The sequence below is a fragment of the Urocitellus parryii genome, chromosome 4 (assembly GCF_045843805.1).
Source record: "Urocitellus parryii isolate mUroPar1 chromosome 4, mUroPar1.hap1, whole genome shotgun sequence".
Classification (NCBI taxonomy): Eukaryota; Metazoa; Chordata; class Mammalia; order Rodentia; family Sciuridae; genus Urocitellus; species Urocitellus parryii.
The window spans coordinates 142,678,492-142,702,328 of NC_135534.1; the positions used below are offsets into that span (position 1 = coordinate 142,678,492).

Sequence of the window (23,837 nt, forward strand, 5' to 3'; positions counted from 1 at the left end):
CTATGCACCTCTCAGGAGGCTTCGGCCATTTCTGGCTTGCTGGTACTTCTAAAAGAAATGCCTCCAACTTCTTCACTAACAATGTGCATAAGTTTAAGATCTAGAAGGATGAAGCCAATCAAAAGCAAAAATCCCTTTGTTTTTCTTTATCCTACAGTAGCAGCAAGGTGGATTTCTAAGCAGCATGAGCCATCTCCAAGATCCCTGCTAATACACCTGCCTCAGGGCTCTGGAAGCTGAGAAGACGGAAGGTCTTGGCTCCTGGGGGGCCGCAGCTTCCTCTCTGTGGGACAGATTCTAAAACCAGCATTGGGCCCTTGGTTTTTAATCCGACAGCCTTTCCACAGTTCAGGAGGCACCTAATCCTCCACACTGAGTCTTTCTCGCCTAGAAATAAGTAGAATGATGTGGGTTTTCTTGACTGAACCCTGGGTATGCGATGCCCATTTTACAGCTGGGAAAACTGAATGAGAAAAAAGTAAATCACCTAACTTCAAGGAAGTAAGCAGCAGGACCCAAGGATTCACACCCAGGGCTGAATTCAAAATTACAGAAAGGGAGTTAAGCACATCCCCACAGATGACAGAGGAATTCTACTCCTTGGAATTGACACAAAAGCAATGGGTACATAGGTTCACAAAACAACCTGTAGGCAATTTTCATAGCAGCTTTACTCAGAATAGCAAAAAAATTGAAAACAACCAAATACCCACCAATAGAAGAATAGATAAACTGTGGTAAATGTATATCCATGGAACAAAAAAGGAACTATTGAATCTCATGTAACAACATGGATGGATTTCACAGAGATTTGGTTGAGCCAAAGAAGCCAGACATCAAATGGTGATTTGATTTACATGGGCCCTCCCGAGGTCAGGCAAAACTATTCCCTGGGGAGTGGTCAGAAGAGAGGTTCCCTTGAAGGTAGGGGTTATAACAGTCATAGAGTGACAAGACAGAACCTTCTAGGATGATGGAAAGTTTTAGTTTTTGATGTAGATGGTAATCACACAGGGGAACAAACACAGTTATATAAAATATCATCCAACTCTGGAACAGGGGTAGAGGTGGTGGCTGTACAATATAGTGAATGTACTAATGTGTCTCTGAATGACACGCTTAAAAAGGGTTAAAACGGTGGCTTTACCATTATGTGTATTTTACCACTGAAGGAAATGGAGACTTAAAAAAATCCTCAGGGAAAAAAGGGAGCTCAGGAATCTGACCTGTTGCAATCTCCCTGAACTGCCAAAATCCCCCTGCCCACCAAAAGTAACTGACCAACTCCTCCCATGACCTGGCCCTGCTAAATCCTATAAAACTCAGACCCTTGTTGTATAGCCTGTCATCATTTTCCCCTTGAAAATGTGCCCCTCCCCTGTTTAATAAAGCATCGCTGAGCTGTGGAGAACTGTCCCCATTTCTTTTTCTTTTTGTATTCACTTTCATTTGCTTCCATTTGGTATCAAAACCAGGGACAGGGTTGGGGCTCTCTACCCTTCCCTGTCCTAACAAAACTCTACTGTCCTTTCTCTTTTCATCTCCCTTCCATCACTTTCCTTCTTTTCTCCTGATAGAAGGAGGCTCTTCACACTCTTCAAGTCTACTACAGCTCAACAGTGGCCAGTATGTAACCCGAAATCGACCCCAATTCTGGGCTAGATTTTTGCTATCTTTCTGCCACATGAATGGAGCAAGGACCTGCATTGGGTCCTTTATTGGTGTTGGAGGTGTCCTCCTTCCAACCGTAGGCTCTCCGATTCCTTCCTTCTCTTATGTATTCAGACCTGCAGATCAGAGGCCACTTTCTGCCATTTTGTTCCCATATGCAACACCAGGCTTCTCATTCTTCCGAGAGGTAAGAGCCTTTTCAGTCTCTCACAGAGGCACCCCGCCTAAGACCTTGCCTTTTGGGTTATCTGGAACCTGGGGGTCCTCCACCACTGAAATTGTGGGAGGGGATGCCCTCTTATTTTCCAGTAGAACTCTGTCCGGTGATGGGCGACATTAGGGGATGCTTTGATCTCGGCCACCACCCCAATCAAATCTCTCCAACATGAGGGATAACCAGTCCATCCCACAGAACTCCCCGTTAGGTCATCTCATTAAAAATTACAAAATTTCCCACCTCAAATCTGACCTCAAAAACAAATGCCTTATTAGGCTGAGTACCCAGATCTAGCCACAATCTAAATCAGATAACCTAAGTCAGTGGCCCAAATTCAGAATTCTGGAACTTTGACCCCCAAATCCTCCAAGACTTAGACAATTTCCTCCAATAAAATGGCAAATGGCCTAAAGTAAGTAAAGCTGGAGGCTATAAAGGAAAGTTTCACAGACAGGAATGTTTGTTAACTATCAAAAGAGATTGTCAGAGTCACAAGCTTTTTTCTGAGTCATTTTGAGACCTACAAATCTAACCTTCTACATAGGCAGGCTTGATCTGTATTTCTGTGTTTGCTAGTATGATTATCTAGCCCTAAATTTATCCCTCATGTTGGTCTAAAAGATGTAATGTTGTACTTAAAAGTTCTGACTAACTTTACCAAGAAAGCCCTAACTGACACAGATAAAGGGATCTCTACGAAACACAGAGGTAATGCCAAAAAAAAGGTATTTCACAAAAATCAAATGGCATTAGACTTCTTTTTTTTTTTTTTAAAGAGAGAGAATTTTTTTTAATATTTATTTTTTAGTTTTCGGCAGACACAACATCTTTGTTGGTATGTGGTGCTGAGGATTGAACCCGGGCCTCACGCATGCCAGGCAAGCGCGCTACCGCTTAAGCCACATCCCCAGCCCTGACATTAGACTTCTTAACTACAGCTCATGAGGACATCTGTGACATTATAAAAACTAAATGTTGCATGTAGTAATTCTATCAAATGGGCAACCTGTGCTGACCCCCACATGCTTTCTTTTCCAAGAAGCAATTTACCTACAGCCCTGCTTGGCCTCTGTGGACAGGATACGTCACGTTCCTTAGAAAATTACCTGTTCACTGCAAGAGAAATGCAGGCCCTTATAAATAATGTGGATAAGAGAAACACAAGTTCCCTGGAAGGAGGAGACTTTTGTGACCAGATTCTGAAACTCTGGGAGATAACGATAGTTCCTCCTAGCCATACAAATCTGTAAGAATGTATGGTTAGGAATCCAATTAGAACTGGGCAGCATGGGCCAAGGTAAACTAGAGTTTCCAAGTCAGTGGGGACTTGAAAGTCTGATGTCACCCTAATGTCAGTCAAAAGTCAAGAGGTGAGTGGGTTAGATCCTCCTTCAACCCAGTGTTGGGAATGTCGGTCCTGATTTGCTCAGTTTCTTTTCTGTGGGAGAAATTTGGTGTGTAGGACAGAGGAAGACTAGAGACAACTGAAGGCACTGGCCAGGGCCACCTCCTGGTGCTGCACAAAGGTCTCATGACCCAAATCTGACCCTGACAGCCCTCAGGAGTACCAAATATCAACCATTATCTGTATCTCTTTTTCTGACCGACTTGGCCCAATAGTGGAGGGCACCCTCGCCTAATGGATCTTGGATCCTGAGATGAAATCTCAGTCTGATCTGAGGTCTTTAGGAAAGAGGTGAATCATTAGTCCCCAGAGAGTGAGCCAAGCAATCTCTCCCTCTTCAGCAATGCTTCCACCCCAGTTCTGTCCACACTGTCTGCCTCTTAAACAGGGACACATTATGAGAGATTCTCAAGAAAGAGCACCCCTAGCTTAAAAATTAGACTATCTTCTCTAGACTCTCATAAAACATATTTTCTTCTGTACTCCCCTCATCTGATAGGAAAAAAAAAAAAAAGCAGAAAATCCGTCTCAGTCAATTAAAGTAAAACTACCCTGCATTTGTCCTAGCTCAGGAATCCAAATTATTCATTTTCTTTAGTGGAGATATCACCCAGAGCACTAACAGGCTACCTCCCACTTCAAATTGAGGAGCATAATATGAAATCATGGTCCTGTGAGTATGAGACCTCAAAAGGACAAAGGGAACATGTAAGAAATTTTAAGGGGACAACTAGCTGGCAAATGTCCTCCTTTTAAATTAAAAAACAGTTATCATGAAGTTAGTATCCTCCATTCTGAGTGAGGTCCCCGCCAGAGGTCATGAAAGGAAAGGCAGAAACTGCTGACCCCTAGAGGCTGTGGGATTGGGGAGATAGCCCCTAGCCAAAGAGAAACTGTTCTCCACACAGATGCCCATGTTACCTTCTGGTTTGTTGTTGTTGTTGTTGTTGTTCAGAGAGGAGCCTTGTCCTCAAAAGTAGGGGATGACCAAATCACAGTTGAGATAAAGGAGATGCCTAATAATTTTCCACATCCAACCTAACCTGATTACCAACTAGGGAAATGAAAAAGGGTCTCAGGAAGAAACATAAACTATAGAATACACCTTATGAAACTCATTTTATAAATCATTTATAACCATAAAATGGTTAAAGTGCCCTATGTATGAAGTTTTGCTTCTCAAACTGAAAACAGAGCTTCCCTGACTTCTTAACTTCTCTATCTCCAAGATTTCTATCTCTAAGGCTTGCAGAACTTGCAAGTCTTACAAGGCTTACAGAGGTGATTGCCCAAAACTGGTTAGAGACCAAAAGGAAAAAAAAAAAAAAAAGTGTCACTTTTATATCCAAGCTGCTTGTGAGACCTAGATGGCTGGCTATCTTATCTCCTCTTAGCACTCTATCATGCTGCTTTCTTAACAAGTCCCTCCCTAAACACTACAGCACAGGGAGGGAAGATGGAATGTTTTCATATATACAAGTCTTCTTTACCTGAGAATCTTTACCTAAGAATTCCAGGGCTTTCTCATTCTTTCAATATCCAAACTGTCTCTAATCTGAGCCAAAAGTACACTGTGATCTGATAAAGATGTTCTGCATGCTCCTTTAATTATGGCCATGTCATTTTATTTAGAACTCTGTTTTGCTTTTCTTTTTTTTTTTTAATTATGTTTTTGAACTTATGGTTTTATGGTGAATTCAATTTGATTCTGTCTGCCTACATTAAAAATATTTTTCTGGTCAGTCTATTTTATCTAACTTTAGAGGTTTTGATACTCTGTCATTAATCAGAGGCCAAATTTTTAAGTTAGCTCGCAAATACACTGGAGAATCTCCTTTTACAAAAATCCTAAAAAAAAAGGACATAGACACAGTGATGTTGGGAATAAATCTGATAGCCATTGAGGATAAGTGGCCACCTGAATCTCAGTGACTACCATGACTGTTATACTTTACACCTAGCATTTCCAACTATACAAGAATCTGTATAAGTCATAATGTGAAAGTCTGATAAGCTCTATTTTAATTTCTAACAATTTAAATCTAAGAGAGGCTTTAATAAACATCTGTAGCTTTGCCTCCTACCTGTGGAGATCTACCTACAAACAGCTACAAGATCTTGGTTTCCTTTCTATTTTATGTATGAATTCCCACCGGTGTATTGTGTTTTTGTGACTACATATATGCTTGTGTCCACATACCATGTGCATGGTTATCAAAATTGGCGTATAGATAAATGAGCACTCATAAATTAAAATTTTAAAGATAAAAGGCTCCAAATACCTTTTAGTTCATGTTACTTTAAAAGTTCAATTTAAATAAGGTAAACAGATGAGAGTAAAGATGCCTTTAAAATTACTAACCCAAGGTTTTCTAAGTGGTCAGACAATTAACAGAGTGTTGGTTTCTACAAAATGTCTAGAATGCCATACCAATTATTTCTTTTTTTTTTTTAATTTTTAATATTTATTTATTTTTTTTTTTTTAGTTTTCGGCAGACACAACATCTTTGTTTGTATGTGGTGCTGAGGATCGAACCCGGGCCGCACGCATGCGAGGCGAGCGCGCTACCACTTGAGCCACATCCCCAGCCCTTACCAATTATTTCTAAGATTTTTCTTCAACAGGAAACTTGTCTGATATCTTGGATTTTACAGTTAAAAATTAGTAAATTAGATTTAACACCACATCAAATTTCTTGTATCTGTTAAGTTTTACTATTTACATAGAAACTAGTCTTAAAGGAATTAGGGTGTATACAACTCTAGTTAAAAAAAAAAAAACAACAACTGTTCTTTTAGAGTATTACGCTACATTACAGATTCTAAACTTTGAAAGTTAAAGATGTTTAATATAAGAACATCAGTGTAAACATGGAACTGTTACTGGCTTCTTTGTCAGTATCTTCCAAGTATATAAGTATAAAGTTTAAAAGAACATTTTATCAAGCTGGTGTTCTTCAAACTAAAGTTTAAAGGTTTGGGATTACAAAAGTTATGTTTCTTAGTTAATAATAGTTATTACACAAACTAAATATGTTTTTACTCTTGTTAATTTCAGTTTGTATTTTCCCTATAAACCTTAACTGTTATCTTTCTTTTAGTGCCTTACAGAAGTACAACTTCTAATATAACAATCTAAGTTAATTTGAGATAACAGGCCATCACCTACAGGACAGACAGGATGATGTAAGGCTAATTTCCAGTACTAATACTGACCCAATTAAACAGAAGTGGTAAATAACTATAAAGTTATAGACTTTAAAGGTAAAACTCAGTAATCTTACTTTAACACTGAAACTGACTTGCTGCATGTTTAAGAACAAAGCTTACAGACTAAAGTCAAGGAAATAAAAGGGCCAAAAAAGAGAAAATAGCCAACATTTGGCTCTTGACCTCTGAGTCAGCTCAAACCCAGGGAACAAGAGGAGTTCTCTAAGGGCTTTGTGAATCTGGGCCACATGACCTCCCAATCAGGGACATCAATGAGACCCTGGAGAACAGAAAGCCAACCAGTGCCAAGAGGAGAGTCATTGGAGATGACCAAGAGAAGCCACATGGTCAAGGAGACCCTGATCCACCTTGGCAGATGGCACTAAAGGAGCTAAGAGGCTGCCCTCAAGTTCCCAAGAGTGACCCCCTGAGGGAACAAGGTCAATTTGACCAGCTTAGTCTTAAACAAGTAGCAAAAACAGTTATAACTAAAGTACAGCCATACCTGGGCATGTAAAAGACAAGACTATATATAGTTCTTTTAATGGAACTTAAGACATACACTGTGTCAGCCCCACAGCCCTGATGCCCCTATCCTCAATTCTGAGACATTTTTCCTTTGTGAGACTCAGATTTACCCCTGCCTACCAAAGATAAGACTGGTATCTGTACCTTGGTCTTGTTTATTCCTCAAATTGATGTTTTATACCTAACAACCAAAGTTTGCCTATCCCGATAACAGTGTCCACCAGACACAAGGGAGCCCTTCAGTTCATTCCCTTATTCACAGGGCTAGAGATACTGGCACAGGGGAGTGAGATTAGGAACCTCTATTCACTACTATAAAAAGTTGTCACAACCACCTATTGAAGATATCCAACAGTGATATCTGATTCAGTGCTGGCTTTACAAAGTCAGATTCCCTGGCATCTGTCATCCCACAAAATCATCGGGTCCTAGATCTCCTTAGTACAGACTGAGGTGGCCTCTGTCTCTTCCTCTGGGAAGAAGGTTGACACTATGTTAATAAGTCAGGAATAGTAAAGGATAAGATGAGAAAGCTAAAGAACAAGCTGCTAACCTAGCAAATATCTCCTCCTCCCCTCGGTAGTGGGGAGGACTTCCGACCTGGTTTGGCCCATTATGACCCCCATTCCCCTGATCTATTTCTCTCCCTTCTTTCATGTTTCATTAATCTTGTCCAGAGGTTTCTAACAGAATGTGCCTCTACCATCTTCAGGGCCACCATCCAAGAACACGTGAATGCTATGTTCCTCCTTCAGACTCTAGAAGATGTCCCAGTGATACCTCTTCTCAGCAGGAAATACCCAGATATGATGAGGTCACCCCAACTCATTATACCTCTTCTAGAACCTAGAATGAAGGAAATGGAAGATCTCCAAAACCCTTGGAGAAAAAAGGAGCTAAGGAGTCTTACTTGTTGCAATCTCCCTGATCTGCCCAAATCCTCCTGCCAACCAAAAGTGAGCCCGCCAAAAGTAACTGACCAACTCCTCCCATGACCTGGCCCTGCTAAACCCTATAGAACTCAGATACTTGTTGTAGCCTGTTGCCATTTTCCCCTTGTAAATGTATCTCTCCAACAGATCAGTGATGCTGATCTGTTGAGGTCTGTCTCTGTTTCCTTTCTTTTTGTATTCACTTTCATTTGCTTTCAAACACACACACGCACGCGCACACACACACAAAAAAAATTCCTGAGTTTTGGCACCAAAAAGCAGAACGCAAAAAAAAAAAAAAAAATTCATCCAGCTCTCCACTTGATATTGAAATATAAATTTAAATAAATTTGTATTTAAACTATACTATAATAAAATACCATAAAATTTATAACAGAAAATGCGTCACTCTGAGTAAGGATGAGAAGACAGACCAGAGGTACTACTGTTTCTCTGAGAAAAAACTCTCAGTGGAGACATTTCAGATGCATTTTTTTAATAACAGCTGATGGTGAATTCCGTCTACTTCTTTTGCTCTTTCCTGACCCTCCACTTCCCAGAGTCATCTGCTAAACTGTGCTTTAACTAGTGTAAGTAGACTGAAAATATATATCTCCTGAACCTTTGACTAAAATTTGCATTTAGAGCTAGGCATGTTAACTCAGTAGCATTATATAGGATGTATAAAACCCTGGGTTTCCATCCCCAGAACCAAAAAAAAATAAGTAAATAAACAAATGAGGCAAGGTGTTTCATGTCTGTAATTCCAGCTACTTGGGAGGCTAAGATAAATGAATTGAAAGTTGGGGGCCATCTTGGGTAACTTAGCTCAAGATAAAGTTTAAGCCAGTACCGGGCGCAGTGGTGTACCCCTGAAATTCCAGCAACTTGGGAGGCTAAGGCAGGAGGATCTTGAGTTCAAAGCCAGCCTCAGCAACCTAGTGAGGCTCTGAGAAACTCAAAATAAAAAAAATAAAAAGGACTGGAATGTGACTCAGTGGTTATGTACTCCTGGGTTCAGTCCCCAATACAAATAAATAAAAAAATAAAATAAAAGGGACCAGTCAGAATGGCAATGATCAACAATACTAATAATAGTCAGGCATGATGGTGCAACCCTATAATCCCAGCAACTTGGGAGGCTGAGGCAAGAGGATAAGGAGTTCAAAGCCAGCCTCAACAACTTGGTGAGGCCCTAAGTAACTCAGTGAGACTTTAAATAAAATATAAAAAGGGCTGGGGATGTGGCTCAGTGGTTAAGCACTTCTGGGTTCAATCCTCTGGTACCAAAAAATAACAATATAAATAATAATCAGTTCTGGAGAGGATATGGAAAAAGAGGAACACTTTTACACTGTCGGTACAATTGTAAATCAGTACAACCACTATGGAAATCAGTATAGCGGTTCCTCAAAAGACTAGATATGGAATAATCACTCTATGATCCAGCTACACCACTCCTCTGTATTTATCCTGAAGAATTAAAGTCACCTTACTACAGTGATATGCACATACCCATGTTTATAGCAGCACAATTCACAATAGCCAAACTATGGAACCAGTCTAGCAGTCCATCAATGGATGAATGGATAAAGAAAATGTGACATGTATATACACAATGGAGTTTTATTCAGCCACAAAGAAAAATGAAATTATATAATTTGCAGGAAAATGGATGGAACTAGAGGCCATTCTGTTAAGCAAAATAAGTCAAACTCAGAAGGCCAAGAGTTGTATGGTTTTCTCTCAAATTCAGTAGCTAGAAAGGAAAAAGGAAAAGAAAGGTATATGGGGGAGGCAGATTTCTCATGAAAATCAAAAGGAACAAAGAGACCAAGAAGTGAGAGGGAGGGAGCAGGGAAGTGCTGTGGAGTAATAGTGGTCAAACTCTATTGTTGTAATGTATGCAGGTATGAATATCTAACAACAAATCCCTCCATTATGTACAACTATAATGCACCAATAAAAAATATGAGAAAAAAAAATTTAAAGAGGTGGGTGGGTGTTAGGAATGTAACTCAGAGATAGAATACTTGGCTGACATGTGAAGCCCTGGGTTTAATCCCCAGTACTACAAAAAATGTTTTTAAAAAAATTTTTTAAATTTACATTTAGGCTCTGCTAGGAAGGTAGCCACAAAAGTGTTCAAGAGGAACTTAGGGTCTCTTCATTTCAATATGTCACCACTTGCCTGTTTTTAGACTCTAACAATAACACCAGAAGGAAAAGCACAAATGTTTTTCAGTTCCATTTCTGGAAAATTTCAATGGATGTCTGAGATGCCACAAATCTCTCTCCCCTCTTAAAACTCACCCTGACACTAAACAGAGCAGCTCAAGAAGGCAAAGTGGCTCGGTCTGAAGTTGTACTGAAAAGTTTGCATGTGCCTGATAAGTAAGGCTGAAACTCAGTGACAGCAAGTGCTCTCCCAGGAGTCCATGAACAGAGTTTGAGGATGGTGAACAGGAGGCTGAACTTCAGCCTGTTTGTAAAGATCCTGAAAGAGCTCCCAATTCCAGGCCCACCTCCCCTTCCATGCTCATGCTAAGAAAATGTGGTCCCTGGGGGAGAATTCTGTGGGCAAAAGAAAGGGCTGTGAGAAGCCCCCCAGTATGCAGCTTTTACTGGGGAGAATAGAAAGGAAGAAAATGAAGAAAGTTTCTCAAGAAGCTATGCAAGATTGTTGTGGTGCTGGCCTGGACTGCGCGGTAAGTAAGATAATCCAGCTGAGCTTCGATAGTACATTATTTAAGCTGCAACTAAATAATAGATGTTTCCATCACCTTTTTTTTTTTAATACTGGTTCTTTTTAGTTATACATGATAGTAGAGTCCATTCTGATGTAATTATACAAGCATGAAATATATCTTATTCTATTTAGAACCCAGTCTTGTGGATATACACAATGATGAGATTCACTGTGTTGTATTCCATCACTTCTTGAGTTAAACAACTATCATTTTGGGGTTCCCAGTTTTGTTTTGTTTTGTTTGTTTGTTTTTTCTAATGCCTCTCAGAAAGAATCCACTGAACCTCTTTTTTAAAGAAAAAATAAATAAATAAAAGGAAACAAACTTAAAATTGTTGAAGGAGCAAGGAAGCACTCTTAGAGCCAACAGAAAATTTTCAGAATGTTCTCTAGGCTTTACACTAAGCACTCAGAGCACGCAGAATAAAGAATTTAGAGACCATCATCAGCTGGGCCTATTGGTGCACATCTGTAATTCCAGCAACTGGGAAGGCTGAGGCAGGAAGATCACAAGTTTGAGGCCAGCGTCAGGAACTTAGTGAGGCCTCTATGCAACTTAGTGAGACCCTTTCTCAAAATAAATAAATAAATAAAATGGGCTGGAGATGTGGCTCAGTGGTTAAGTACCCCTTGGTTCAATCCCCAGTATCTAAATAAATTAAACTAAATTAAAAATAGAAAGGGCTGGAGATGTGGCTTAATGGTTAAACACCCCTGGTTCAATCCCCAGTACCCAATAAAATAAATTTTTTTTAAAAAAGCATCAAATAGGGGCTAGGGCTGGGGCTGGGGCTCAAGAGTAGAGTGCTTGCCTCACATGTTTGAGGCACTTGGTTCAATCCTCAGCACCACATGAAAAAAAATAAATAAAATAAAGGTATAAAAAACCACAACAATCTTTAAAAAAAACATCAAATATAACTAAAAAACTGAAGATTAGAGTTTAAGCAGAGATTTTGATAAAGTCACCCAGTTAATTAATGGTGTAGCTGATACTGTTTCTATACCATTACAAAAATGTTATCTAAAGTAAACATTTTTTGGTAGGAATTTTGCTCGCAAACTATCATCCACTCACTACATAAATGTAAGGAATTCACTCTTCTAAACTCTCAATTAGTCTTTGACTCATCCTAGTTGATGCTACAAGCTTTCCCAAATCAAGTCAACATCCTTAAGTACTTTGTGGATTTGGGCTCTGACAACCTCTGGGCTTACCAGGATGACTCAGACCTGGGAGTGGCTCACCACTAAAGGGAAGTGACTAGTGGCATGAAGCCGACTTGATAAGAGCTAGAATAAACACTGGGAGGTGCACACTAACCAATCCCCAGGCAAGAAAGTAACTGGCTCCGCCTTTCTGAAGAAGGGTAAGGGAGGAAGCAGGCTCCTGAAACTCAGCTCACCAGGAAGTTCCTTCTCCATGATTCATTTTTTTTCTTCCAAAACCAGAAATGCTAGTTTTGCTCATTCATTCCCTCAAATAATTTTATTCTGCCTTGCAGATATATTTAGAAACAGTCTTGTAAGGTTTGAAGGAGGAGCACTTGCCAGGAAGCACGTGTTATTGACTCCTTCTTTCCCGGGTGAAACTCCACCCACCCAGGTTCTCAGGTACAGCTATCCATGTAAGGTAAAAGGTCAGACACTTCACCTGCACAACTCCACAGCACTTCCTTTAATAATGTCGTAAGAAATGGCTGTCAGCAAGTGGAAACAACTAGCTACATCTGGAACATTATTTCCTCCTGGGAAGAACAATGCTGCTAAAAGGCACACATTCTGGAGTGGTTCACTAATTCCTCCAGATGACTAGAAAGCATTATTTCCCTGTTCACTTTCAACTCCAGGGACAAATTTAAAGTACCGGCAATGTTCTCCAATTCTATCAAAGCTCTATCTGAACCACAACTGGCAAAAAATGTAAATATTTTTAATCATTATTTACTACCAAAGGAACGACTGTCCCAATAATTCTCTCCCACAAGGCATTACAAACATTCCCTCCAAAGGCCTCTGATTTTTCACCAACTCATAAATTTAGGCCCATAGGAATACAGGGTGTCCATGAAATGAGGCAGAGAAAATTAAAATTTCCATAGTTCATGCCATTTGTTTCCACATAAGCATAATGCATATATTTTGTATGGTTGATTAAAGTCTACAATAGAAATAATAATGACCATATTAATTAATTCTGAAGTCTGTATTCACATACACATATGAGTAAAATTTAGAAAACATTATATTCAAGGATGTGGCATAAGACCTTGGCCATGATTAATGGTATGATTCGAAATAATCTGGTCAGTCACGCTTCCAAAACCACAAATATTTGATTCACAGGGCAAGGAGTGCAGCTCAGTAGTAGGGCCCATGCTTAGCACATTGCCAGAACTGGCTTCAACCTCAGCACTGCCCCCGCCAAAAAAAAGAAAATTTATTCACAGAGGATCTATCAGGACTATTTTTACCAGTGCTAACATCACTACTGCCTCCATCCAAAACAGTATGAGAGGAGAGACACCTAAGTAGAAACCATATCCATGGATATTCTAGTTAGGCTTACTTTTTCTTCTCAAACTTAAAATAAACATTCATTATTACACAATGTATCTTTTGCGGCCAGCAAGTCTGTAATACACAATGGCATGCAAGTGTTGAGGAAAGCTTCATTATGTTTTTAGGGTTACACATCTGATAAAGCTTTAACCATCATGCAAGAGCACTAAACAAAGTTATCTACACTGATTTAAAATGACTCAAGCTGGGTGTGTTTGCACATATCTAATCCCAGCAGCTCCGGAGGCTGTGACAAGAGGATCACAAGTTCAAAGCCAGCCTCAGCAACTTAGCAACTGAGATCCTGTCTCTAAATAAAATATAAAAAAGGATGGAGATGTGGCTCAGTGGTCCAAGCCCCGATATCAAAATAAATAAATAAATACATAAATAAAATGACTCAAGTACAAGTTACCAGCTCAGAATTTCTCATAAAGGGCATGTACAGGCACACCATTAGAGATTTGGGTGATTAAAACAGTGTTTTCTTGTTTTATGCATCTAACATCATCGTACATCTTAACTGGTCTTTTTGTTTCCCCCCCAGGTCAAATCAGAATTGTTCTCTACATCAGGATTTCCAGTTCTAGAGCAATCTTTGCTAAAGCCTCTTTTATAGATCAACATTAGCTCTATCAAAAAATAAAAACTAACTCGGACATGGTGGTACACTTATAATCCCAGTTACTGAGGAAATAGGAGAATCGCAGGTTCAAGATTAGCCTAAGTAATTTACCAAGACCTGCCCTCAAAATAAAAAATAAAAAGGATTAAGGATGGAGCTCAGTGGTACAGCACCCCTGGGTTTAATCCCCAGCACCCCAGGAAAAAAAACAAAAATTGGCTGGGTGTGTCTCCTGGTGGTGAAGCACTCTTCTAGCATGAACTGAAAAAAAAATTTTTTAAATAAAAGAAATAAAAATTCCTGAAACCAGCACACTTTTTAGTATACACGTTTAAGACCAAGTCCATCACCTTCAAATTTCCTGGCTTTTCTGAACCATTATCTCTGACATTACTGAAGGTGTGGTCAAAGTATACTTAGAGCTCTCCAGAACTAAATGCCACACCCCTATCTTATTTAGCATTACCCAAGTTGCAGCTGTCAGGCATCATCTTCACAATTTTGTTTTATATTTCATACCATTCATCCCCACAGTTTACAGTTTTTCTTAAAACAAACTCAACTGTTCTACTTAATACTTATTTTTAGCTCATTCTAAGCAACCTAGGAATCTAGCCATAAAATGAATGGGTTTGGTACCTGGCTTCATGTTTTCACTCCTGACATACAATATTCATGCCTAAGCAGTGAAAAATAGAATATGTCCCCACAGTACCACCTGCAAGCCTGTGTATACCACACTTCATAAAACACTGCTTAGAGGACAGCAAAAAAAGGAGGAGAAAATGCTGAATTAAATGGTCAGGTATTTGGGGAGATTGACAGTCTTTAGTATCTCTTCTGAGTTCACAGGTTATCCATGATGATGAGGCTTAGATGCAATAGAGAGTATGCTAGAGACCCTGGTAGCTTAAAAAAAAAAAAAAATAGGAGGCTGCAAATGTGGCTTAGTTGTAACATAACTAATGCATCACTGAATAAAAGATGTTGTTGCAACATCCCCATGCAACAAGAAGTTTGAGGCCCTGGGTTCAATCCCCAGCACTCCAAAAACAAAAAGTCCCCAGTATGGGCTGCCGTTCATTGCCCAAGCCTAGGCAGGATCTCCAAGGACTCTAGTATAGTCATTGTGCATCTCTTGATCAAGTAGAAAAAAATGGAAACAGGCACTTGCCAACTCAGAACTTTGCCTTTTACCCAACAATGCAGGTAGCCTACAAGCTCAGGTGACTACTTTCCAAGGTACCATGCAAAACTGGAACTAGCTATTGCAATATTAGAAAATGGGATTTTGTGCCTGAAAACTTCTTCCTATTGCTATTATATAGTATTATTTAAAAGTTAAATGGTCATACCACCTTAGACCCCTATAAAAGTGTTAGCTATATGGGCTTCTGCTAAAAACACATCATCACAAAAATTCCTTTGGGGGTGAAATAGGCCCTATATAGTTTTTATAACCTTAACAGAGCTCATGCAAACATTGCTGCGTTTAGCCCACCCAATGGGGGTTAAATCTGACCTTTGAGTCTGTTTCTGGTCTTGATCCTTGAACTTAGGATTGACAGACTAACTCAATAAATTCTCAGATAATTTTGGTTCCTTCCACTCATGTCTTGTGTGACATACCTCAAATATTACCATACTTCAAACCACCTTAGCCTCCCAACACCAAAGCTGGCTGATTCCAGGCCACCCTGGCCAGCAGTTTTTAGACTGCTGACTATTCTTTTAATCAGTGATGCATTTTACTGAGAATCAGCTCTCAATCTGTAGCCACAACTGCTTAATGGGATTTGTTTTCAGCATCAGGAAAGGAATTCCCTAATGGGTCATATTTGGTAGAAGTATGTTGAAAGTTTGGTGATTACTAACCCTACCTAACTCTTCACTGTGCACCACCCACTTCTCATGCCACTCCCCAACCAAATCTGCATGGACTTTTCAAAGGACAGAACTACTATTGTATGCAGGACTCAAGTGCACAAATTAGGCCCCACCTAATTTCAGGATATCTGTCTCCTAAAAAGAAAGCCTTCTAAGGAGAGAAATCCTTGCTAAGCTCAAAAGCTAATGGTGGGGATTTCACTGGCTCCCTTGCATTCAGATATATTCCAAAAGTTCTCACACTCACACTGAAGATAAATGATTGACTGTGACCTTGTCCATGTGCAAAAAACTAGATCAAAAGTTAAACAAATATTGGCAGAAGTCACTGCAAATGGAATTCCCCAGAGGATGATGTAAAAATTCATTTAGTCTTAAGCCTATGCATCCCTTAAAAATAGTAATATTTACTAGTACAGGGTGGGGTGGAATGTTTACTGGGAAACTAACTTCACTTGTTTGTGGGGAACGTCAAACCATTAGGAATTTCTTTTTTCTTTTTTTTTTTATTTTTTTTTTTTTTTAGTTCTCGGCGGACACAACATCTTTGTTGGTATGTGGTGCTGAGGCATGCCAGGCGAGCGCGCTACCGCTGAGCCACATCTCCAGCCCCCATTAGGAATTTCTATGACTACGCCTCCCAAAGTTCTGTTACTGGTATTAGAAGCCTTTCAAAACAGTGTGAAACTCCTTCTTGTTTTTTTCTTTGGCAACTACTCCTATACTTGTAGATCTCATCTCCCTTATCAACCCAAAACCCTGCACTTAACACCCACACTTAAAAGGTTTTTAGCACCTATTTTGGTTCCTATGACTGGCTACCCTTTACTTAGCACCCACTCTGTGCCAACACACTCTGCATCATTTCATTCAGTCCTTACTCGGCCTGAGGTGGAGGCATTACTAACTCCATTTTCTATAGTGGCTTACATTGGGAGTTGTCTGTTCCAATGCCCTTTCCTCCCAGCAAGAATCCCTGAAAGGTGTGAACAGAGGACAATCCCACCCTTTGTTGTATTCCTGAAATGCAGAGTATGCATCTTACATATTCCCTCCCTCACCCTCAGGAATTCTAACAGAGACAGATCAGAGTCTAAAACAGTCTAAAATGTTCAGGTCCACAGACCTCCGAAGCAAAACTTATTCAACTTTGAATCCCCTTACAGTAACCAGCAGTAAGTAAATACTCATTAAGAATTAACAGAATGGGGGCTGGGGTTGTGGCTCAAGTGGTAGAGCACTTGCCTAGCATGTGTGAGGCACTGACTGGGTTCACAACTCAGCACCACATAAAAATAAATAAATAAATAAAGGTGTGTGTTCACCTACAACTAAAAACTAAATTAAAAAAAAAAAAAGAATTAGCAGAATGGTATTGAAAAAGTTGTTTGGGTGGGAATGTAGCTCAAAAGTGTACTAGAAGCTGGGTGCATTTGTGCTCATCTATAATCTCAGCTACCGTGGAGACTGATGCAGGAGGATTCCAAGTTCACAGCCAGTCTGGGGAATTTCAGGAGACCCTGTCTCAGAATAAAAGATAAAACAAACTGGGAATGCAGCTTCAGTGGTGGAGTACCTCTGGATTCAATTCCCAGTACCAGAAGGAAAAAAAAAAAAGAAAAGAAAAAAAGTTGCAGGAGCATATCAGGGATAAGAAAAAAGTTCATGCATGGTGGCACACACACACATCTGTAATCCCAGTGTCTTGGGAGGCTGAGGAAGGAGGATTGTGAGTTCAAAGCCAGCCTCAGCAACTTAGTGAGGCCCTAAGCAACTCTATGAACCCCTGTCTCTAAATAAAATATAAAAAGGACTGGTGATGTGGCTCAGTGGATTTGATCCTAGATAAGTGCCCCTGGGTTTAATCCCTGGTAAAAAAACAACAACCAAAAAAAAAACCTTTATCAATCGTTGCCAGTAGCTCTGAAAATTCTCAAGAAACACTTCAAAAGTCACTTTTGCCTTGGTAAAAACACTTACCTTCTCCTGTCTCCCCTACAAAGGGTATCACAGCTCCACATCCATATTTCTAAATGGCACTCATTGAACTTCACTATCTGCTTGCATCCCCAACAAGTCTGTGTGGTACAGGCATGTGCCTCTGACCCATTTTGTCTTCACCACACTGAAGTGGAGCAGTGTATGAAAACTTACCGAATAAGCTAATGACATTCTTAGGCAGTATTCTAATAACACTTCACTACCAATGCAATTATTACTACTAGTTTCTCACTTTTAACTATATCCTTCCCAGGTGTGCTTGACTTACAGTCTACCCCAGGAATAACCTGAACCTCGGTGGACCAGTTCTTCCTAAGAGATTGGTGGCACCCCCAGCTCAGACCACCTAGAGAGTTGAAGGACCCGGCCTCTCTCCTCCCACTGGGATTCCCTGGCTGAGGGAAGGAGTGTACAGGGCAGTTTCTATGAGGGAATGACTCTCCACTGGGAACTTCAGGGAAACCACAACCATTATTACTCAGCTGCCAGGGAAGCAGCTCTGTCTGAGAACTGAAGCGAAAATAGAGGTGGGAGGCTGTATTCCATTACTAAGCGCTGGAGTATTCACTTCCAAGTTCGTCCACATTTCACAAATGTTGAAATCCTTGATTATTTATAGCTTAATATATAAACTACTGTGTGGAAGGGGAAACTTGACAAATAAAGACATAAAATAAAGGAACTGGTGACAGGTAAGATAATACAAGAGTACAAAGCATTCATCACTCCCTTGTTGTGGCTTCTTCCAAAACCCCATATTCATTCCCATGGAAAGTAACTTTTATTTGTAACGCACAGGCAGCTGGTTAAAAAGGAAAATGAGGAGTTTGGTCCCCAGCGAGTTGTCAGTTCCTCTCAAGGACCCATACGTGCCACTTTGCATTAAGTACAGTGTGCCTTGAAACAGAGCAGGAAACACAGGAAGAGCAGGAGACGACAGGCACGAGCTGCCTGGGTTCAAGCCATTTCCTCCAGCTGCGACTTAATCTCAAATCCAAGTGACTTTAGAGAAAAAGATCCCGGATTCCTGGAGACCACGAGTCACAATGGGTCCGGCAAAATCTACCCTTCTCTGCGCTCCGCGTCCGGGTGGGAGAATGCCAGCTTTCTCCAACGAAAAGGGAACAACTTCAGAGCAACCCTTGAGCCGAGCCCACCACGCGCTCCCCGGCTCACGCTCCCGACCCCTCTCCCGAATGCGCAGCTCAAGAGAGGACTTACTCGCAGCCAACCTGACAGCTCCCGCCGGGGTGGAAACCCGCGGTCTCCCCGCACCGGCATCTCGGCGCAGGTCCAGCGTGGGCGCAGTTCTGGGTCCCGCTTCTCCTCCTGGCCGCGGGTCAGTTCTCCGACCTGCCGCCCTGGCCGCCTGAGTGCAGAACGCGGGGACCCACCCCTTTGTCCCTCCTCCCGCCGCGGCCCGCCCCCAGCCAGAGCTCTACGCTTTTGCGCCTGCCGCCGGCCCGGGAAACCCTCAAATGGGCCGCTACCACCCTGACAACGAGCAGAGGGGTATCTCTCCTACGCAGCGTGCCCGAGGCCTCTAGGGCAGGCCTGGTCACTCATAACGCCTGGCTGGGGTCCGGAGGAACCGGCAGCGGCGGATAAGAGTTCCGAGGCCTGAGCATCCCGCCGCACCTCCGCTTGCACCCCCTCGGGGCTGGCCCGATGGTTCGCTCCGCGGCGTGCACTGGAGCCGGCAGGTCCGGTCTGAGCGCGCGCCCGGGAAGCGCTACAAGTTTGGCGAGATAGGGATGAGCCTGCGACACTGGGCTGTGTGTCCGCAGGTTTTTCCCCGTGAGGTCACATGGCCGTCCTGTAGAAACACTTTTTGGAGACGACTGGCCTCAGAAAGGCCAGGAGGTGGAAAACCCCGAAAGTTTTCCGTCTCGTCTCCAGGCCTGCCAGGCCAGCGATACATAGTCTCGTTCCCCAAATTTGTCAGCTCAACTGCTTACCCAAATCCTGAGGTATGCGAGGCTCATATTAAATATTAAAACGGGACTCTTCGGGACAATGTACGCCAGGTTACCGCTTTGGAACATAGCCAACAACTCGAATAAAGAGATTGAAATCTCTCCTCCATCGTCATCAGCTTATAAAAAGCTACAGTAGTAAGTCACAAAGCCTCATCCAGCAGGATTCCTCAAATCCAACAGGATGTATTTATTCGTTTCAGAGTCCCCTTTGTGCAATTTAAATAAAAGTATTTTAGGTGCATATAAATGATTTAGAGAATCAAAACTACACCGATTGAACATACATAATCGTGTGCGAGTGTGTGTGTGTGTGTGTGTGTGTGTGTGTGCGCGCGCGCGCGCAAAATTTGGGATTTGAAAGGTAAAAGAACAAGTTGGAAATGTGTTGCCTATACTGCTCTTCCCTTAAACTGGAAAGCAAAATACAACTTAAACTACAAGTAAAAGGTAGAAGGTAAAAGGTTTGGTCGGATCCCCCGCCCCCTGAAGAGATCCAGATGCTGGGATCCCTCTCTGAAAAGTTGCTTCACTTCCTGTCTAATCAAAACAAGTTTGGCAGTTTATGCGGAAAAACAAGTCCAGCAGATGCCTCTGAAAGTGTTATGGTTCTGGCCTCCTTTGGAGTAGCTAACCAAGTGCATGCCTTTGGATAAAATGCACTGTAACATTTCCTACTTTAACTCAGTCTCCTTACTGAGACATTTTGGTCATATTCCTGATGTGAAATGTTACTCTCCTGATCTAAGCGTGTATGTATGTGTGTGTATGTATATATATATATATATATATATATATATATATATATATATATATATATATTTATTTTTTTTTTTTTAATGGTTTCCAAATTAGGTGGTGCTGACTTACTAGAATAATGATAGCACTTGTGAACTGGTCACACCTTAAGTAATGTGAGTTTATACCACTGGCATTTAAAACGTAGACAAGATCCAGAATGTAGCAATTATACCTGCTGAATGAATCCCTCTTTCTCTCTAAAGTTGGATTGTCCATTATGATGAGCACTTGCCACCTGCCAATATTTACATTTCAGTTTAAATTAACTAAAATTAAAGGAAATGAAAAATTCATGGGGCTGGGAATGTGGCTCAAGCGGTAGCGCGCTCGCCTGGCATGCGTGCGCCCCGGGTTCGATCCTCAGCACCACATACCAACAAAGATGTTGTGTCCGCCAACTAAAAAATAAATATTAAAAATTCTCTCTCTCTCTCTCTCTCTCTCTCTCTCTCTCTCTCTCTCTCTCTCTCTCTCCTCTCTCACTCTCTCTTTAAAAAAAAAAAAAAAAGAAAGAAAGAAAAATTCAGCTTCTGAGTCACATCAATCACATTTCAAGTGCTCAATAGCCCACATGGGGTGGGGATGTAGCCCAGTGGTACAGCATTTGCCTACCATGCTCAAGGCCCTGGGTTTGAGCAGCAGCATTGGGGAAAAAAAAAAAAAATCAATAGCCACAATGTGGCCAATGGCTACATATTGGACAGTGCAGATTCAGAATATTTCCATCACCACAGACAATACTACTCCAAATGATGGCATATTTGTATACTTGAATACCATCAAGTATATATCACATGACAGCAAGCATTCAAAAAAAAAAAAAACAGTTGTTGGAAAACTTGTTTGAATTGATAACACTGGTTTTGCCAATGGCAGTATGAATCTATGCAGCTCTTTGGAAAACTAATTTATTAGTCCATAGTACTACAATGTGGGATTACACATTTTTTTTTAAATATAGGATAACATTTTTTAAAGGAAGGAATTTTTTTAATACCTTTATTCTATTTATTCATTTGTATGTGGTGCTCAGGATCGAACCCAGGGCCTCTCATGTGCTAGGCAAGCACTCTACCACTGAGCTATCGCCCCAGCCCTAGATTACACATTTTAAAACTCACTCCTGTGATTTGTTTATCCAAAGAACTTCTACCCAACAAGACTCTACTAGCACTATTGTCAACCCTCTGTCTCAGGGGGTCTACTGCAGTAGAGTAATCAGCAAGTAAATAAGTGCTGAGATTCCTAGTTGGCTCCGGGTGATCTAAAAGCTCTCAGGAGGGGCTCCTCAACCCTACTGAGATGGGGAAATGGGGTTGAGGGAAGGGTTTCAAGAGATAGTTTTGCTTATAATTCTAAAGGAGAGGTGGGTACAAGTTTGTGAGACAATAATGGATACAGCTCTCCAAGTGAGAGCAATAAATAAAACATGGAGAAATGAGGAATGAAGATACTTTCTTCTGAGGTGCCAGGAGGTGAGGCTGCCCAGGCAAGCAGAGGCTGTTGTTCCTATCAAAGTGGGATTAAATTGGCATTTTATACTGAGCTCTCTGTCAGCTTCTTGGAAGATGGATTTCACAGTTGGGGGTAATGGGTGTCAGTAAGAATACCCATCAGCAAAAACTGCATTCTTGTGGGAAAGCATGTAAGAGATGATGTGGCTATGAGGTCAGGCAGCAATAGACAAAAGCAAGCCAGACTCAAGAGAAACTAAGGAAGTGGATCAGCAGGCTGAATGCCTGCCTGATTAGATACTGGGAGACAAGAGGGAAGTGAGCCTAGGGTGACTCTCAGGTTTCTACTGGCTTACTTAAGTAGATGCCTTTGACCAAAATAGAGAACAGAGTGGGAAGAGATCTTGGGAGGGGCTTAAAGAAGGGATATAGGTAATCCAGGTGGAGGTGTTTAGTAATTTAACAAATATTTATAAAGTGTCTACTACATGAGGTATTAAGGATTATTTGAGTAGAGAAATATGGGACCCATGATGCACCAGCAGAGTGATGTCATGAGAGGTGATGTCATGGGAGGTGATGAGCCTATTCAGAGAATCAGTGTAGTTTGAGGCATGAGAGGATCAGAACAGGTTCTATCCATGGAATGACAATATTCAGGGTGTAATTTAGGGAGTCTCCAAAACAGAGGCCCAAAAGGCACTGCTAAAAGGTGAGAAAAAAAAAAATCTTCTCTAGAAGAGTGTTCAAAAAGCGCAGGGAAGAATATATGTCAGGAAGAGGAGACTAGCCAACAACATGGAACTCTGAGGAAGTAGATTAAGAATTGAAAATATTGGGCTGGGGATGTGGCTCAAGCAGTAGCGCGCTCGCCTGGCATGTGTGCGGCCCAGGTTTGATCCTCAGCACCACATACAAACAAAGATGTTGTGTCTGCTGAAAACTAAAAAATAAATATTAAAAAATTCTCTCTCTCTCTCTCTCTCTCTCTCTCTCAAATAAAAAAAAAATTAAAAAAAAAAAAGAATTGAAAATATTCATTAAGTAGAGGACCATTGCTTATCTTGGCCAGAGCCCTTTCAATGGAAAGATGGGACTGGAGGTTAGATTACTGTGGGTGACCCATATCAGGCAACACTCCACTGTATGCCAGTCCTAGTAATGAAAGACTCGAATCATCAATGTCCAGTGATAGAGGGCTATTAAGTTGTAGTTAATTGACTTAATTGGCATAGCAAAACCACCATTTAAAATTATAATAAAGACTATATACAACAAGGAGAATTATAATGATATGATCACCAATGAAAAAGAATACAGATTTTATCTAATCTATGATAATAATGATGAAATTATTAAAAAGTTTTAGAAAGTATATGGGAAAATGACTTAATGGTGAAATTGTGCAGACATTTTTTTCTTTTTCTTTTTCTTTTTTTTTTTTTCTTTATCTTGCTCTTTTATTTTCTTTCTTTCTTTTTCTTTTTTGGTGCTGGGGATGGAGCCCAGAGGTTGGCATATGCTAAGCTCTGACAAGTTAGTGCTGCCTCTGAGATATATCTCCATATCCCCAACCCCATATTTTTCTTTTTAAATTATAGTTACTGTTTTTGCAGTAGACAATTTTATTTCAATGCTTTCAGGTTGTATTACAATATATAAGTTCTCTGAAGCAGTTGGTCTGAAGATCTCAAATATATGTGATAAATTATGCTTTTTAGTCAGTTAAGATTTGGAGTATGCATGTATGTGTTATGTGTTTGCAAAATGATTATGTGGTCTTATCAGCTGAGAGCAATAGAAACTAACATAGAGAGA

General features: G+C 40.8%; 1 protein-coding gene across 3 annotated transcripts in view; it reads right to left on the reverse strand.

The window, feature by feature from the left end:
* The window catches only part of Tjp2 (tight junction protein 2), a 145,813-nt gene that overhangs the window by 73,953 nt on the left and 48,023 nt on the right, over positions 1-23,837 (reverse strand). For 2 of the 3 annotated variants that reach the window (XM_026389271.2, XM_026389270.2), the window contains exon 1: positions 19,010-19,132. The exons of the other annotated variant lie outside the window; for it this stretch is intronic. In XM_026389271.2, coding sequence (XP_026245056.2) covers positions 19,010-19,069 — 60 coding nt within the window. In that variant the 5' untranslated portion in view covers positions 19,070-19,132. Of the gene's footprint in view, positions 1-19,009; positions 19,133-23,837 lie in introns of those variants that run through there. 3 annotated transcript variants of the gene reach the window in all.